At 38.5% G+C, this 15,960-nt stretch overlaps 1 protein-coding gene across 4 annotated transcripts in view; it reads right to left on the reverse strand.

The window, feature by feature from the left end:
• C6 (complement C6) overlaps window positions 1-15,960 on the reverse strand; it is a 94,272-nt gene that overhangs the window by 41,692 nt on the left and 36,620 nt on the right. For all 4 annotated transcript variants that reach the window (XM_041749525.1, XM_041749526.1, XM_041749529.1 and 1 more), the window contains 3 exons: window positions 15,001-15,145; window positions 10,583-10,730; window positions 5,056-5,194 (listed from right to left, as the gene is read on the reverse strand). In XM_041749525.1, coding sequence (XP_041605459.1) covers window positions 5,056-5,194; window positions 10,583-10,730; window positions 15,001-15,145 — 432 coding nt within the window. The remainder of the gene's footprint in view (window positions 1-5,055; window positions 5,195-10,582; window positions 10,731-15,000; window positions 15,146-15,960) is intronic.

Consider the following 15,960-nt stretch of genomic DNA (forward strand, 5'->3'; position numbering starts at 1 on the left):
TTGATTTAAGAGTACTTTATGTTGGAAGATGCTTGGGTTTGCAATGGAAAAATTTCTTGTTTTAAAATATTCAGTATTAAAATGCACTGTGAGGCAAACCACATGTCACAATCAAATAGCTTGTACAATTAGTGAAGAAAAGACAAAATAACCCAGCTGCAAGAGTCTTGCTCAACAGTAAGATGCAGTCAAAAGTTCAGTGCTTCTTTCAGATAATACAGTGCATGCTAGTTAGCATTTAAAGGGCCCCAAAATGAAGCTCATCAGTTAGCAATGAAGCAATACGATCCAATTGAAATATAGCTGCTGCCATTTCTTTACCATTTCTCTAAAAAGCTCAGACTATAAATATTTTGTTTTATGAATTAGCTTTTACACAAGAAAAGATGTGTCAGCTTAAAAGAAAAGATACTAGCTTGGTAGTTTTGGAATGTAGGTGAGATTTGGTGGGGTGAGGTCCAGAGCTTAAGAAAAAATTCTTTTTTTTTTTTCTAAGATTTTTATTTATTTATTCATGAGAGACATAGAGAGAGAGGCAGAGACACAGGCAGAGGGAGAAGCAGGCTCCATGCAGGGAACCCAACGTGGGACTCGATCCTGGATCTCCTGGATCTCCTGGATCTCCTAGATCTCCTGGATCTCCAGGATCCTGCCCCAGGCTGAAGGCAGTGCTAAACCGCTGAGCCACTGGGGCTGCCCTCAAGAAAGAATTCTTGAGACATCTTTGATGCAAAGTGGTGGATTTATTAAAGCACAGGGACAGGACCCTTGGGTAGGAAGAGCTGCTACCCCCGGGGTTATGAGGGGTGGCTGATTACATACTTGGGAAATGGGAGAAGATAAGGAAAAAGGAGGTTTCAAAAGCATTTTCATATGTTAAAGACTCAGTGGATACTGGAGGCCTTGCCACTGTCAAGTTAAGATTGTTTTTCCTTCTAGCAAGGCATTAACATTAAGACAGTTGGGAGCTATGTGGAGGAAGTACTTTCTGTCAGCTTCAAGTATCTGTCAATGGGCTGCAGGTTAGAAGGACATTTAATTTTATCTACATCTCCTTCTGGAAGCTACAGTTATTGATAAAAATGCTCTGTTTGTGGAAATCACTAAGACATCTGTAAACTGAGGGAGGCTCTTGTCTTGCAGAATTGTGGTCTCCTTAAGTTAACCATTTGTTTTTCCTTTCCTTAGCCTTAGGGCAGTGAGGAGTGCCTGAGGAATATCACACAGATCCCACCTGGGGGGAGTGTGGATTGTAGGGTGTCAGCTTGTGCTTTGTCCTCAGCCAGCCTTCTGCTCCCTCATCAGAAGGTATCCTGGGCAGAAGCTAAGAGAAAATCTGCCATGTAATTAAGTCGGTGGAAGAACAGGTTTATGGGGAGCAGGGATGAAAAATTAGACTGAACTGGGAAACTGGGGCCAGGGCTTTTGGGGGGCCCTGAGAAAGTATTTGGATTAATTTCTAAAGGAAGATTTTGCATATAGTAGATTCTTTAAAAATGTTAATTAATGAATGAAAACTTGGAAGTGTTACCATCACTTTTGTGTTTTGTAAAGATCACAGTAAAGTATAGTTAACTGAAGTGGAGGCAAGGAGAGCCGTTGCAAGAACTGTTGAAATGAGCCCAGTGAGACAGGCTGATGGCCAAGGCTAGGGGAGCTGTGGCTGGGTAGAGAGAAACTGGGGCATTTGCAAGATATTTAGGAGGAAAGTTCACAGAAGTCTTTGAGGGAGTAGATATTGGGGTGGAGCGGGGAGGCTGGAGAGATGATGGGAATCCTGTTCCATGAAAGGGAATATAGAATGACAAGGCAACTTTTGAAAGCATAGCTTTTCCCAGGAAGATGTTAACCAAACTGGGGGCGGGGGAGGGGGGTGTTAATCTTCATTTACATATATTACATACATTGCAGAGCCCATCCATCCTCACCATCTATAGATCCGGTGGGCTGATGACTTAGGATTCAATGTGCGTCAACACTTTTACTTTTGTGTTTGAAGAAAGGAGGTGGGTTTGCAGAAAGGAGCAGAGGAGAAGTAAGAGGAACTAGGGGAATGGAAAGGATGGGGTGGCACCTGGTTTCCTGTGCTGTGAGCCTTAGAGGTAGGACCTAAGTTTGTGAATTTCATATGGGATTTGGGGAATTTTTGAGGGATTGCAGAGATATGAAGGTTCTTAGGCTTTGGGGCGCAGTAAGAGGCCACGTCTAGGTAGGCCAATGCATTGCTAAGTATCAAAGTCTAGCAGTAACTGTATTCTGCAGTTTGCTGCTGACAGTAAATGCTTAGCACACAGCCAGTAGCAAAGCAGTGCCACCTAGAAAAAAAGTTGGAATATTCTTGAGTAAGTGGTACAACTCTGGGGCCTGGTGCAGGGATCATATGGTGACTGAGCTCAGCAGTTAGGGGCTGGGGGTCCCCTGGGAGCAGAATTCTTCCTATGGTCTTCTAATCTGACTTCCCATCCAATGCCTTCTCTTCCCTTCCTTTTAGGAGCCTCTCTCATCTTTGCATACCAGCCACCCCATTACTTCATTTATCTTAATGAACTCCAATACTATAAGAGAAAGGAAGTCAGATGCCTGCTGGATTTCTTCTCTGTTGTTTTCAGTAAAGCACAGCTTAGATTTGCACAGTTGCCTGCTCACAGCCTGAACAAAGTAATACAGAGATCAGTGAAAAATCAACCAAACTCTTGTGACCTTGGATCTGGTTATTGACCTTCTTCAGGAGTTGTCTGTTACCTAAAACTCAATGACATATAGTTAGAGGTCAACTCAGGTAGTTTCTTAAGGTTTGACAAATTTTAGATCTACATTGTTAATGACAGGACTCTCTTTTATTCTGAATGAGGATTTTTAGACTGTATTTCCTGATGTAACTAGCCATCCAGACTTGGGTTACCAAGTTATGTGAGTGGGTCCAGTGGTCTGCTGGTAAATGTTTAAAAACCAGTGCTCTGGGAGGGTGAAAACCTGTGATTTACTATAGCACTTGCCATTGGTTATAGTGCATATATTCCTACCATAGTTGATTCAGGCTACCTCTGTGGTACCTCTTAATTCAAACTTGGAAAGAGATGTATGGTAACAAATTATTATATACCATTTTCATAACACATATACAATAGATGTAAGTAACCTCAAGAGCTTAGATGGGAAAATGTAGCAAAATAATGAAGAGTTGATAAATTTAGATAATTATCACCTATCTTTTTAATATTTTAATTGTAAGGCTACATATTTAATATTTAGTAATGGCTATGTTTATAAACTAGCTTGCAAAGTTCCTAAAAATTCAGCAATTGGCTCTTGTAATCTGGAAGAGCTCGCTCTAGCACACCATTGGTGAACCTCACAGATGATACCTTTTAAATGACCGTTTATGAAAGGTACTCAAACCCGGCATGTATTGCATGGTTGTTAATATCTTTCTTGCTATTACTGTCAAGGTCTCATCTAGCTCAGGCAGCAGGGCAGTAGGAGCCAGGAGTTCTAATTCTGATGTGCCATTTACTTGTTGCATAACTCTGAGAAATTTGTCTAACTTGGATCTTCTACTGGTACAACAGATATAAACAATCTTCTATTTTTCTGGGAAGGATATTATGGGAATTGAGTAAAACAATACATGCAAAATACTTTCAAAACTCTAAGTATAAAATGTTTAGATAACAAATTTGCCCTCATTCTCATGAGCCTAATTTAACATGTGATTTGTAAAACTGCATGAAATAGATGCTTGCTGAGAATATAGGCAGTATTTGCAGGGGAAGATTACTGTATTTTAAAAGTAAGCATATGGATTGTTTAAGTGCTAGAAGACATCCTCCAACATAACAGTATTATATGTAAATGTTTGCATGTTAGCTCTGTCTCCAAAGGTTATTCAATAAATACATCTCAAGAATAATGCTATTATTGACAGAATTACTATCTTTTTGGAACAATGTCTCATCTGAGTTCCTATTTAGCATACCAGTGAGACCTTTTCCACCTTCCTTGGTAGTGGTGGACCCTCTGGGATTAGCATCTTCTGGATCTGTGGGGAGATGGTGGGCAGTTTCTTTACATGGTCAGAAGTCACTTGTTACCCTTGTCACTTCTATCTTCAGGCAGAGATCAGACTCCTCAAGGTCAGCCTCCCAGAAGGTGTTTGAATTAGGCAATTGGGCCCCAAAGGCATTCCCTATGTCCATGAATACATATTAAATGGCTTTAAATTGAGCTGATCAAATTAGAAAACTATATATATATATATATATATATATATATATATATATATATATATATAAGGTTTTCTAAAGGAAGGATTGAATGACATTTGTTGAATCCAGAGAGCAGTCTCAGAAATCACTGGACCCCCTGAAATTCACTCTAGCGTATCAAAATGATATGCATGGGTATTACCATTAAAATCTTGGCTTTCCTGTTTCTCTTATCATACTTTAAAAGAAATAGATTGTTTACTTTAGTTCAACAATTTTGGAGTACTTATCATGCATAAGGCGGTAGGCTAGTCTGGGAGTATTGCTCATTTCACTGAGGAAAACAAAGAGAAAACCAAATCAACTAATAAAATAGGAAGAAAGGTAAGAAGAACTACCCTGGTGACATTTAGCTTCATCTTGATTTTTTTAAGAAGCCAGGCACTCTTTTATGTCTAAGTATTGTGGTTCTCTGAGAGAATTAGCTATGGTAGGAGAAAATTTGGAATCAAGCAAACCATTTTGTGCGGGAGAAGGTACAGCTAAATGTTCACTGGAGAAAGCATGGACTCTGGAGTTTGGGAAACCAGAGCTTGAATATCTAATCCATGATTTACGAGCTGCTTGACTATGGACAAATTGGTTACATTAGTTTTTTCATCGATAAAAGTGATGATGACTACACTGACCTCACTGGGTTGTGGAAGGATCAAACACCAACCTATAATAGGTGATTTAAAATGTTCATTACCTTTATATTTTGTCATTTCATTCATCAATAACTTTTCATTGGAAATTTAGCTTATAATCACCGTCAGCATTGGAGTGCCTCCATGATAGGTTGTCATACCTCAAAGTTGACATTCTCCAAATTGGCTGGAACTCGGTATGGATTACTTGCTTTACTGCTTTTGACAGTTTTACATATTCCTCCAGTGAAAGAGTTATCAAGGACCTCTCCTCTGGGCTCTCCTGCTAGAAAATGAAACCTGCAAACAAAGTAATTTTCAAGAATTCAATAGTTGTACAGCAATCTTTAAAATTTACCATACTTTTATATGAAAGAAATTCCTTTCTTAGACATTTTTGACTCATGACAAATGACTTGAAAAAAAGCCCATTTTTTTCTAGTTTATGGTGAGGCAGCAGAAAGGGTTGGAAGCCAAAAACCTAGCCCTTCTGTTAGATTTCTCGTATTCCACTCACTTAATTGTTCTGGGCTTTTAACACAAAATAAAATTTAGGTTTATTTTTATTTCATGACTTACAAAACCAGTGCAAACTTTGGAAGCAGATTATAAGATAAATTATTACATAATTAATGCCATTCTGGGTTCACTTCCTTCAGTATGATACAGCAAAGGAATTCTTAGAGAGAGTTAACAATTAAATAGTAATAGCAGTATTTTAATAAAATTATAATAATACTATTTTTTATTAATAACTGTAGTAATATTTAAAATTTATTTAATAAATGCCTACATACTATTTACTTTATGTATTTTTATACATATATTTACTATATGTATATTTACACACATTACATACATTTTTATAATATGCATACATATTTGCTATTTGTAAATACATATACATATTTACTGTATGTGTATATATGAATATAGTAAATATATATATATTTATACATATACATTTATACATATACTTGTATCAAGCACTGTTTGATCTACACTTAATGTTGCTATTTAAAAAAAAATTTTTTTTTAGATTTTATTTATTTATTTGACAGAGGGAAAGAGAGCACAGCAGAGGGAAGTGCAGGCAGAGGGAGAGAGAGAGAAGCAGGCTCCCTACAGAGCAGGGAGCCAATGTGGGTCTCAATCCCAGAACCCCAGGATCATGACCTGAGCCAAAGGCAGATGCTTAAATGATTGAGCCACCCAGGCACCCCTAATGTTACTGTCATATTTATTTAATATTTATGATAACCATGTGATGTAGATATAGATACAAATATTTCACCAATTTTATAAATGAGGAAACTGAAGGACATAACCATAGCACAAGTCAAGTACGTAAGAAATTGTTTTATAGTAGATAAAAAACTTCTCCAAGATGCTCCAAAAGATTTCCAAATTCTTATAAATATTCTGTGAAAAAACCTTTGTAAAAAGCTTGATAATGCTGGCTTACATGTGATGAGATAATAAAAAATATATATAATTATCTGTGCCCCCAGCTTCTGGCACAGAGCCCCTAAAATCCTCGTAGCTTCCTATGCAGTAAGAGCACTAAGAACATCTTTTGTTTTAATATTTGGTCTTTGACCCCAGTTTTTGACACAGAGCTCCTAAATCCCTTGGAATTTCCTCGGTGATAGGAGTGTCTTGTGTTCTAATAAGGTGACTCTTGGTAGGCTCCTGGGTGGGGGCTGGTCACCAGAAAGACCAACCCCTGTTTAGAAGCTTGGAATATTCAGCCTTATTTCCAATCTCCAGAGAGGGGAGAGGGACTAGAAAGGGAGTCAATGATCAATCAGGCCTACATGATGGAGACTCCATAAAAATCTGACAACCGTGAGGTTCAGATTACTTCTGTTAAATACATGAAAGTACTGAGAGAATGGAGTGCCTGGGAGGTGGCGAGTCATGGAAGCTCTGTGCCCCTTCCCACACAGCTCACCTTACATATCTCTCCCAACTGGACATCTGTATTTTTTTTTAATATTGTTTTATAATAAACTGGTAAAGAGTGTTTTAAAAAAGAAACAACAAAAGGAGTCACTGGGGCTAAGCTTCATGTCAGCAAACCAAGCCTTAATGCCTAACCTAATTGCAGTTCTTAATCGCCTCTCCCAAGAATGTGAGCTTTAACCAGCAATGTCGAATACTTGGTCAGCACTAGTGAGCTAATCTGCCTGACTGACTCCTGCTTTCCCTCAAAGGAAGGTGACCTTGCCTGAAATAATCCACTCTTGGCAGAAACTTCCTTGCTCTGCTTCCTTCTGCCCATAAATGTTTTCCATTTTTGTAGAGCTCCTTGGAGCTCTTTTCTATCTGCTAGATGGAAGCCTGCCTGACGCGAATCATTAGAAAAAGCCAATTAGATCTTCACTTAGTTGAATTTTGTTTTTTAACAACCACTAAGTAAATTGTTTTACTGAGTTCTGTGAGCCATTCTAGCAAATTAATCAAAGAGGAAGGGGTCCTGAAAACCTCCTAGGTATCAGAGTCACAGGTGATCATTTGGGCTGGTGATTAGCATCTGAGGAGGCTGGGTTGTGGGACTGAGCCCTTCACCTGTGACATCTGACACTACTCTTAGGTACATGGTGTCAGAGTTGAATCAAACTATAGGACACCCAATTGGTGTCTCAGAGATTGACTTGGAAAACCCCCACACTTCTGGTCAGAGCATGGCGACAAGGGTGGTCGTGTGAGAGGAGAAGAGGTACAGAGCAGGAGAACTGGTAGTGAATTATACCTCAATAAAGCTGTTTTTAAAAAAGGTGTGATTCCTGTGGCTTTTGTAAAATGCATCTCATACTCCAATAGCTGCAAGCACAATTTGAGGTTTGTTCTCATCTGTATTTGAATTTGCATCAATGGGTATTTTGAGGGAGAAAGTATGAGGAGTTGGTCTGGGAAAAACTTTCCAAACTACTCATGGTAGCATGACAAACGCAGGTGTTTAAAGACTCATTCATTTTTGTTTTCGGAGTTGAAAGGGATCAATGAGATAAAAGAACTGTTGACCTTACACTGTTTTATACAATGTACTTATGAGTTTGTCACAAACAAGAAAGGGCTGGGGAAAAATGGCTCACGGGTATGAGGAATTTATGAAGGTAACAAAGAGCTAGAAGGTAGTTTTCTAGAGAAAGTTCTATTAGGATATGTCCAAGGAGTCTTTTAGGTGTTAAGTCAACTACATAGTGATTTTTAGCTTTATTCTTTCTCCTCCCTTCTGTGGTATTTAAGTTGACTAAATATTTTGCTCTTTCAAATATATTATATGGTCTTTCATATTTTAAGTTTTAAAGTGTTTTTTATCTAATTTGGCCTTATGTGTCATATTTTATACTTTCAAAATTTAATAACAAATTACACACATATATAAATCTACATGTGTGTGCCTGTATGTATGTGTGTGTGTATGCATTTGTACCTTGGTTGAACCTGAGAAAAAATGAATAGCATGCTATTATTGCCCAATTCTTGCTTTAGATTTAAGACTTGGTGACTGGTGCTGGCAATGTAGGAACGTTGGTATGTCTTGTTAAATTCTTTCTTGGAGAGATGCTACTTAAAAACAGGTACAGCTACCCAGGAGGCTACCTTTTTTGGGTAGAAATGTGCTAGAGAGGGGGCAGAGATTCTAAGGCCAAAAGATAAGAAAGAGATTCCAGTAAGCAGCTCTTAAAATTCTTGGTCCCTGGAGAGGCGAGGAGAGGACTGGCTGTCCCTGAGCCAGCAGGTTTTGCTCATTTCTGAGAAACCTTGGGATAACAGCTCTGGTTGGCAGAGGGCCACATGGTCCTTCTGCCAAAGTACACATAGCATGTGGTCCTCCCCATCTGTAACTCTAGAGCCTAGACCAACTGAGCAAGAGGTGTTTGTAATGTCACCCCTCATCAGTTGGAACATTAGGAAATGTGATTATCAGTAGGACTTTTGGGCTGAGGTTTTCTTCCAGGGAAAGGAAAAGAAGGAAACCATTTCTGTACGTTGGTAAGAAGATGTTGTTGAAACACTCTCACTGAAATCAACACTAATTAGGAATTCTTAGGACAGAATGTGAAACCAGTTTGTAGTCATCTGATGTATACATGAGGAAATTGCAGCCCAGAGATGTTCGATAACTTAGTTATGATGTAAGTGAGCTAATGCAGAATTAGTTCTAGGACCTGGCTCCCCCACTTCCAGACTCATAGTGGCTCCATTTTATTGCTATCAGAGTTTGGTTCAATAGCTTCTGGTTTTTGTTCTAATTAAGTGAGGTTGTATTTGTAACTGCTGCTGTTCGTCTTTGGTGCCTCAAGGTTTCATATTATGCAGGTCTGGCAGCATAAGTGAAGACTTAGAAAAAGAGCCCAATACAAAGCAGCAAAAACCGATAGCAAACTATTTGCTTTCTGGCCAAAAATTGATGGGAGAATTCTTTATCATGGGATCAAGAGAGTACAGGAGATTATCTTTACTGATTTTCTTATGCTTCCAACTAAGGCTTAGTTCTCTTTTCATTGACTTCTCTTATATTTCCTGAGATTTTCTAAGACATTGGCGCAGTCTAATGAATTTAGAATCCTTTGCCAAATCTCCAGTGTCCTCATGACCTAAAATAAGAATGTTAGAATTCCTGAGCACTATTTAAAGACTGGAAGGAGGTTTGCATGGTTTACTGATGTTTCTTCCAGTATGTTCTCATTCTTAAGGTGGATATTGTCCTAAATCAGAATGTAATGGTGGAAATCACCTGGGTTTTGAAATCTGGATTTGAATTCTGGTTTCACCACTTACTGGTTGGTAGGACAGGTTATTTAACCTTTCTGCATCTCAGTTTCCTAATCTATAAGCTGAGCAAGTAGACCAGATGGTAATGCATCTGGTCCTGAACTACACATGCACTGCATGGTCCATGTGAGAGAAGGTTTGGATACCTTAGCCAGGTTCAGCTGACCTCTTACCCTCTTACTTTTCTCACCATTATTATTATTTTTTTTATCACCTCCCTTTTTTTTTTTCATGTTTGCCTCATTCCTTTCCTGTCTTTATCTCCTATCATTGACTCTGAGTTTGCCTCTCGTGCTTGCAGACTGGTTTTCCTTCCTTAGTGTTTTGGGTTTCAATACAGTCACAAGCATACTTTCCTGATACCCTCTTCTCCTTATCAGTGGGAGTTTGGGGCTGAGGTTTTTTTCCAGGGAAAAGAAAAAAAAGAAACCATGTCTGTACATTGATAAGATGACATTAAAGCACTCTTACTGAAATAAACTCTAGGAATTCTTAGGACAGAACTTCAAAGCAGTTTGTAGTCATCCAACATACAGATGGGGAAAGTGTATTTCTAATTGGTTACTCACCCAATCAAGACCTAGCCCCAGGAATCCACCCTGATTCACTCCAGAACTGTCAGAAGGATAGATGAGAATGGAAACAAACCATGGTTAGGAACCATTGCCTGGTAGAGGCTAGGTGTGAAGATGCTAAATTCTTCTATACTGCAGCAGTGAGGATCATGGTCACATAATGCCAGAGCAGGGCCACCTCATGTGGGAGACAAGGCTGGTGGGAGTCATAAGAGGTTAATGAGGAAGGTGGACAATCATGTGTCTCATTGCTTCACTGCTACTTCCAGCTCATTCCTCCTGAGATTCCTTTACTCCTTCAAAGGGTGAAAAGACAATAATTACAAACCCAGCGCCCATCAGCTGTACGCTGGGGATGGGATTCCACTGCCGCTTCCCCGGGCACACTGCTTTTGTTCTCCCGCAGTTCCTTTCATCCGAATTGTCCCCACAGTCATTTTCTCCGTTGCATTCTAACTTGTTGGCAATGCAGCGGCCTGGTCAAGAAAAGCAAATGACGTTAACAACACGTGATTATTCAAGATGTTTATTGCTTTGAAACAAGTGAGTGCTTTAAATTTCAAGGGAGAGTTGTGAGGAAAACTTTCACTATTTTTGATACATATTTAGGAAATATGGAAATGGATGCCAAACTGATATTTTTTCCCCTTATTTTTGCAGGATTACAAGAGTACTGTAGAATTTAGTTACCATTGGGCTGATTGTCTTAATAAGAGAAGTAATTCTAGAATCCCAATCCCATGACAGTGAGCTTGCTGCAGAAACCATGTTCTGTAGGTTCAGGCTTTTGTTTTGATTCAGAACAACAAACTCAAGGTCACTATTCTTATTTTTTAGAAAACTCTATAGTTTAATATATATACACACACACAGATACACATGATAATATCACTATATCTCTAAAATTTTATGTTGAGTGAAAGAAGCCAGACATATAAGAGTCATGCTATGTGATTTTTTTCTTATGTTCAAGAACATAAAATTTATTATATCTAATTGTTTTTTGAACAACTTAAAAAAAGCAATTCTTTAAACCACTAGGTACTACAGGGTTAAGTAGCAGGTTAAGTGAGTGAATTTACAAAATAGTACAAACTCCATTTACTTAGATAATTCCCTTCCTTTTTAAATTCCCTGAATTTCATAAGGATCCTTAGAATCAGTGTATATTAATCTGTTACAGAAATTGAAATGGCTTATGTACAAGACAGCCCCTCTCCTGTCCCTCAGCTTCTTGTCTCTAATCAGGGATGTTGGCATCTGTACGATTATGTACAGGTCTCACTGACAATGAGATTGAATTAAATGTTTTACTCAAGATCATCTGATTAATTACTTTAAGTTGTAATCAGCATCTCACTGCAGCTATGCATAACTATTTTTTTTTAAGATTTTATTTATTTATTCATGAGAGACACACAGAGAGAGAGAGAGGCAGGGACACAGGCAGAGTAAGAAGCAGGCTTCATGCAGGGAGCCTGATGTGGGACTCGATCCTGGGACTCCAGGATCACACCCTGGGCCGAAGGCAAGCACTAAACTGCTGAGCCACCCAGGGATCCCCTATGCATAACTATTTTGACTAACTGAAATGCTTGGGGAAATTTGGTATTCTGTTGAATTAAATTTTTTTATTAATAGAAAGTTTTCCAGAAAACACTTAGTTTCAACTCTTTTGGTAAATAATCTTCAATAAGAAGGTAGAGAAAAATGGAAGTAATTAAGTCTCTTTCTCTGATTATTCAAAATTTTGTATTGTATCTGGACCATAATTATAAAGAATTATAGTTGTGAGCACCATAATCAAACAAGACTGAATATATTAAGGGAACTGGATGTCTGCGAGTCCCAAGATATTACCTGAAAGATGGTTTGTTTTTAAAATAGCACATCTCTAGTGTTTTGTTTGTTTGCTTTTTTCAGGGCAGAAAAGAGTATGTAATTTAGTTTGAAATAAGAGTTGCTTTATCCAAAGGAGAAAAAGAACTAATATTACATTTTTTAAAAGTTTTGAAACTCACCCTTTTAAATTTGAGCAAATCTAATTTCTGATATGGTCACACTAAAAAAAAAAAAAAAGGAAATCTCATTTTATCAGGCAGAGGTAGGGACATACGTGCAGGGTACCGTTCTCATTAGCCTAGCTTTGTGAGCAAGGAAACAGTTGTGTATGAATATAAGAAATTCTATTCATTTGGTACTTCTGGGGATATTGAAGAGGAGTGATTAGCAAGGGTAGGGATGAAATCCAGAGGACTTCTTTTGAGTGATGTTTAGGAATGGGTGGCAGGAGTGATAGAGGTCAGATAGGGCACAGCTGAGAATGGTTCCAGGCCACAGAAACTCAATAGAATAGGAAACACAAGGGGAGAGATATTGTAAGCCATAAATATATCCCATACCAAAGAAGGAATGGGAAAGGTGAAGGGCAGTTTGGATAGTGCAGGATTTGCAGAAGTCAGCATGCTTTAGTCAATGCACACACATATATATATATGGCTATATTATATATATATATATTTATATCTGGAGATATGTATCGCTTAGAAATTGTACATGTTTTTCCTATTTACTTGAACATTTGTGTTACTGCAATGGTATAGTATATGTATAACAAGATACAGCTTCTCTTGTCTTTATGCTTAAAATTAGGACTTTGAGAGAGGAATTGGTATAGTGTGAGTTGGGATTATTAGTCTTGTGGATAATTCTCACAGATCCACATGTGTGTTAAAATCATATATTTAGTCTTGAGGGACTTGAACAGCAATCATGAGGGAGGAAAGGGAAGAGAGAAACTCACTTTAGGATAAATAGTTCTTTGTTAATTGAGAGCCAGGCATCCTATTGAGTCCATACAAGCTTTTATTTCTTTTGAGAGGGGCATTAGTGGATGATTTTACACTTGGTCTTAGCCCAAAGGCTGAAAAGCAATAGTGGCTGATTTTAGAAAAGCAAAGTAGTATATAATCTTCAATGAAATATTTATCAATCCATAGGCCATGGCACTGATCAAAACGAATGCCAACCACATCTGTGGCAGGGATCATACACTTAATGGCTGGATCATGGGAAGATCTAAGGATTCCTGGTGAAGGGACCTGAACAGCAGAGCAGGGGTCACCAAGAATGCTCAGGGTAGCAGCTGCTTACCATACATTGCATACACATTTCAATAGTCAGGTTTTTTTTTTTTTTTAAATCACTTGCTGGATATATTAATGATGAACTAGAGATCACCTGTCCTTATACCACTAGCTTTCCTGAAATCACTTCTTATGAATGGGTGGGCCATAGATGTACCTAAAGGCTTTTCAAACTTGTGAATATTTTTGGCCTAAACAAAACAAACCTTCCGTAATAAATTTCATAGATTTAGCATCCATTATATAAAGGGGTTCTTTTTGGTAATTAGTTCCAAAGCTATCTTTCAAGCTTCAAATAGTTGTATCTCAGTTCTAAACCTTTATTTTAATATTCTGGATTTAATGCCTAAGTCTGTATTCCACTCAGCCATTGCCAGCAAGGTTGTTTTCATATTCCTTATTTTGTCAACTTGTGACCTGACCTTATGCATGTAGCCATGAAGTGTATCTTCCTACCCATGTGCCACCTTCATATCCCAGGTGTGGGGGGGTACAGTGGGAAAATTCCAACACCAGCATTCCTGTCCAGCTTTCAGAAAAGGTCAACAAAGCTAAAGGCAGGAAGCAAGGAGCAAGAGGAGAGAAACACTAGATCTAAGGTCTGGAGTCAATTTTTCTATGGAATTTGAAATCTGCTACTTAGTTATAAATACTGTACTTTTCATTGTATTCCAGAGTACACAAAAATGATATGGATCCCAATTTTAATGTCAAATTGATTATTTAGGTAAGAGGTTAGTGAACTCTGGTGGAAAGCAGGAAGCAGAGCCAAAACTCACCTGCTGCCCGACTTCGTAAGTAAAATTTGACTGGAACACAGCCATACCCATTTGTTTACATGCCGTCTATGGCAGCTCTGATGCTATAGTGCCAGAGTTGAGTAGTTGCAACAAAGAACATACGGCCAAAAAGCCTAAAATATTTACTCTCTGGACCTTTACTGAAAAAAGTTTGCAGAAATCAGATTTAGAGAGTTCAAAATGGTGGTGTTGAAGAGCTATTAATTAGCAAGAGAATACATAGGATTAAGCAGTCTATTCAAGTATATTGATTCGTAATCTAGTGAAACTTAAATATCTGAATGAATAATGGATGTGACTATTGCCATCGTTTAAATCATTTTCAATTTTCCCTTTGGAATTACCTTTGGAGCCATTCAATGGACCAAAAGAATGGACCACATTATCTCTAGTCACCTCTCTGACATAATATCTTAATATTCTTATCTTAATAAACTATATTGAAGATCTTTTAAATCTGTCACTCTTCTTCAGCTGCTTGTTCTCATCATAGATTTGTCCTCATTAATAGCTGATTTTTATGAGTATCTGCCTTCTCTTCAGCCTGCTTTATTACAGTTTAGGGACCTGGGCACCAGTACTTGGAGAGCAAATGGATCGGGTGCTGGTCAAGATAATTATAGCCTGAGAGCTATAATTTCATACATGAATGGCTTGGCAATTGGGACCATAACACTCCTGTCTCCATGCTTAAAACATGGTGGGACTTCTCTGTCATGGCTTTTACTGGTAGTCAACTGGAATAACTTTATTGTCAAGTCATTTTTGGTAGAGATTGAACATCTCCTGAAGTACATTACCACTGTCACAGCGGAACTTATTCTTGCAGTCAATCTCTTCAATTTTGCAGAGCTTAGATGGAATGCATGGTTGAAAGGTCACCAGGGGCTCAGTACATGGTTGTCCTCCAAACTGACTGGGGCGCAAGATGGATCTCACTTTAAACTGAAAGATAAGAAGAGAAAGGTGAGGGGACTTGGAGGCAGGGTCCAAGCCAAAAGTGTCTAAGAAAACTGGGCTTCTTCATCACAGCAGTGATTCCTCCTCCATTAATGTTTCCTAAATTAACTAATGAGTTTTCCAGTTCCATTATTGTGTGCCCTTAGGGAAATCATCGCCTCTCTGGGCCTCAGTTTTCCAAATCATGAAATGAGAAATCAGGACAAAAGATTTCTAAGACTTCTAACTCTGAAACCATATGAAAATAAATTAAATCAAATGCACAAATATTTATGGAGTATCTTGCATGCAGTAAATCTAGGCAGTAGCATTAGCACTTTTAAAGATTGATTTATTTATTTTAGAGAGAGACAGAGTACAAGCGTGAAGAAAAGAGGGAAAGTGAATTTCAAGCAGCCTCCATGAGTGTGGAGCCCAATGTGGGGCTCAATTCCATGACCCTGAGATCATGACCTGAGCTGAAACCAAGAGCCAGGGACTTAACTTACTGTACGACCCAGGTGCCCCATAGTAGCCCTTGTGTATCTCAAAGGTCCTATGAAGTAACCAATTTGAAAGGATTTGAGGGTTCCTCTGCATAAGGAAGTCAGCATGGAAACCCAGGTTGATGGGACCCCTGGGTGGCTCAGTGGTTGAGTGTCTGTCTTTGGCTCGTGTCGTGATCCTGGGGTTCCAGTATCAAATCCTGTGTTGGGTTCCCTGTGAGGAGCCTGCTTCTCCCTCTACCTGTGTCTCTGCCTCTCTCTCTCTCTCTGTCTCTCATGAATAAGCAAATAAAATCTTTTTTTTAAAAAAAAGGA

Source organism: Vulpes lagopus, chromosome 3 (assembly GCF_018345385.1).
Source record: "Vulpes lagopus strain Blue_001 chromosome 3, ASM1834538v1, whole genome shotgun sequence".
NCBI classification, from domain to species: Eukaryota; Metazoa; Chordata; class Mammalia; order Carnivora; family Canidae; genus Vulpes; species Vulpes lagopus.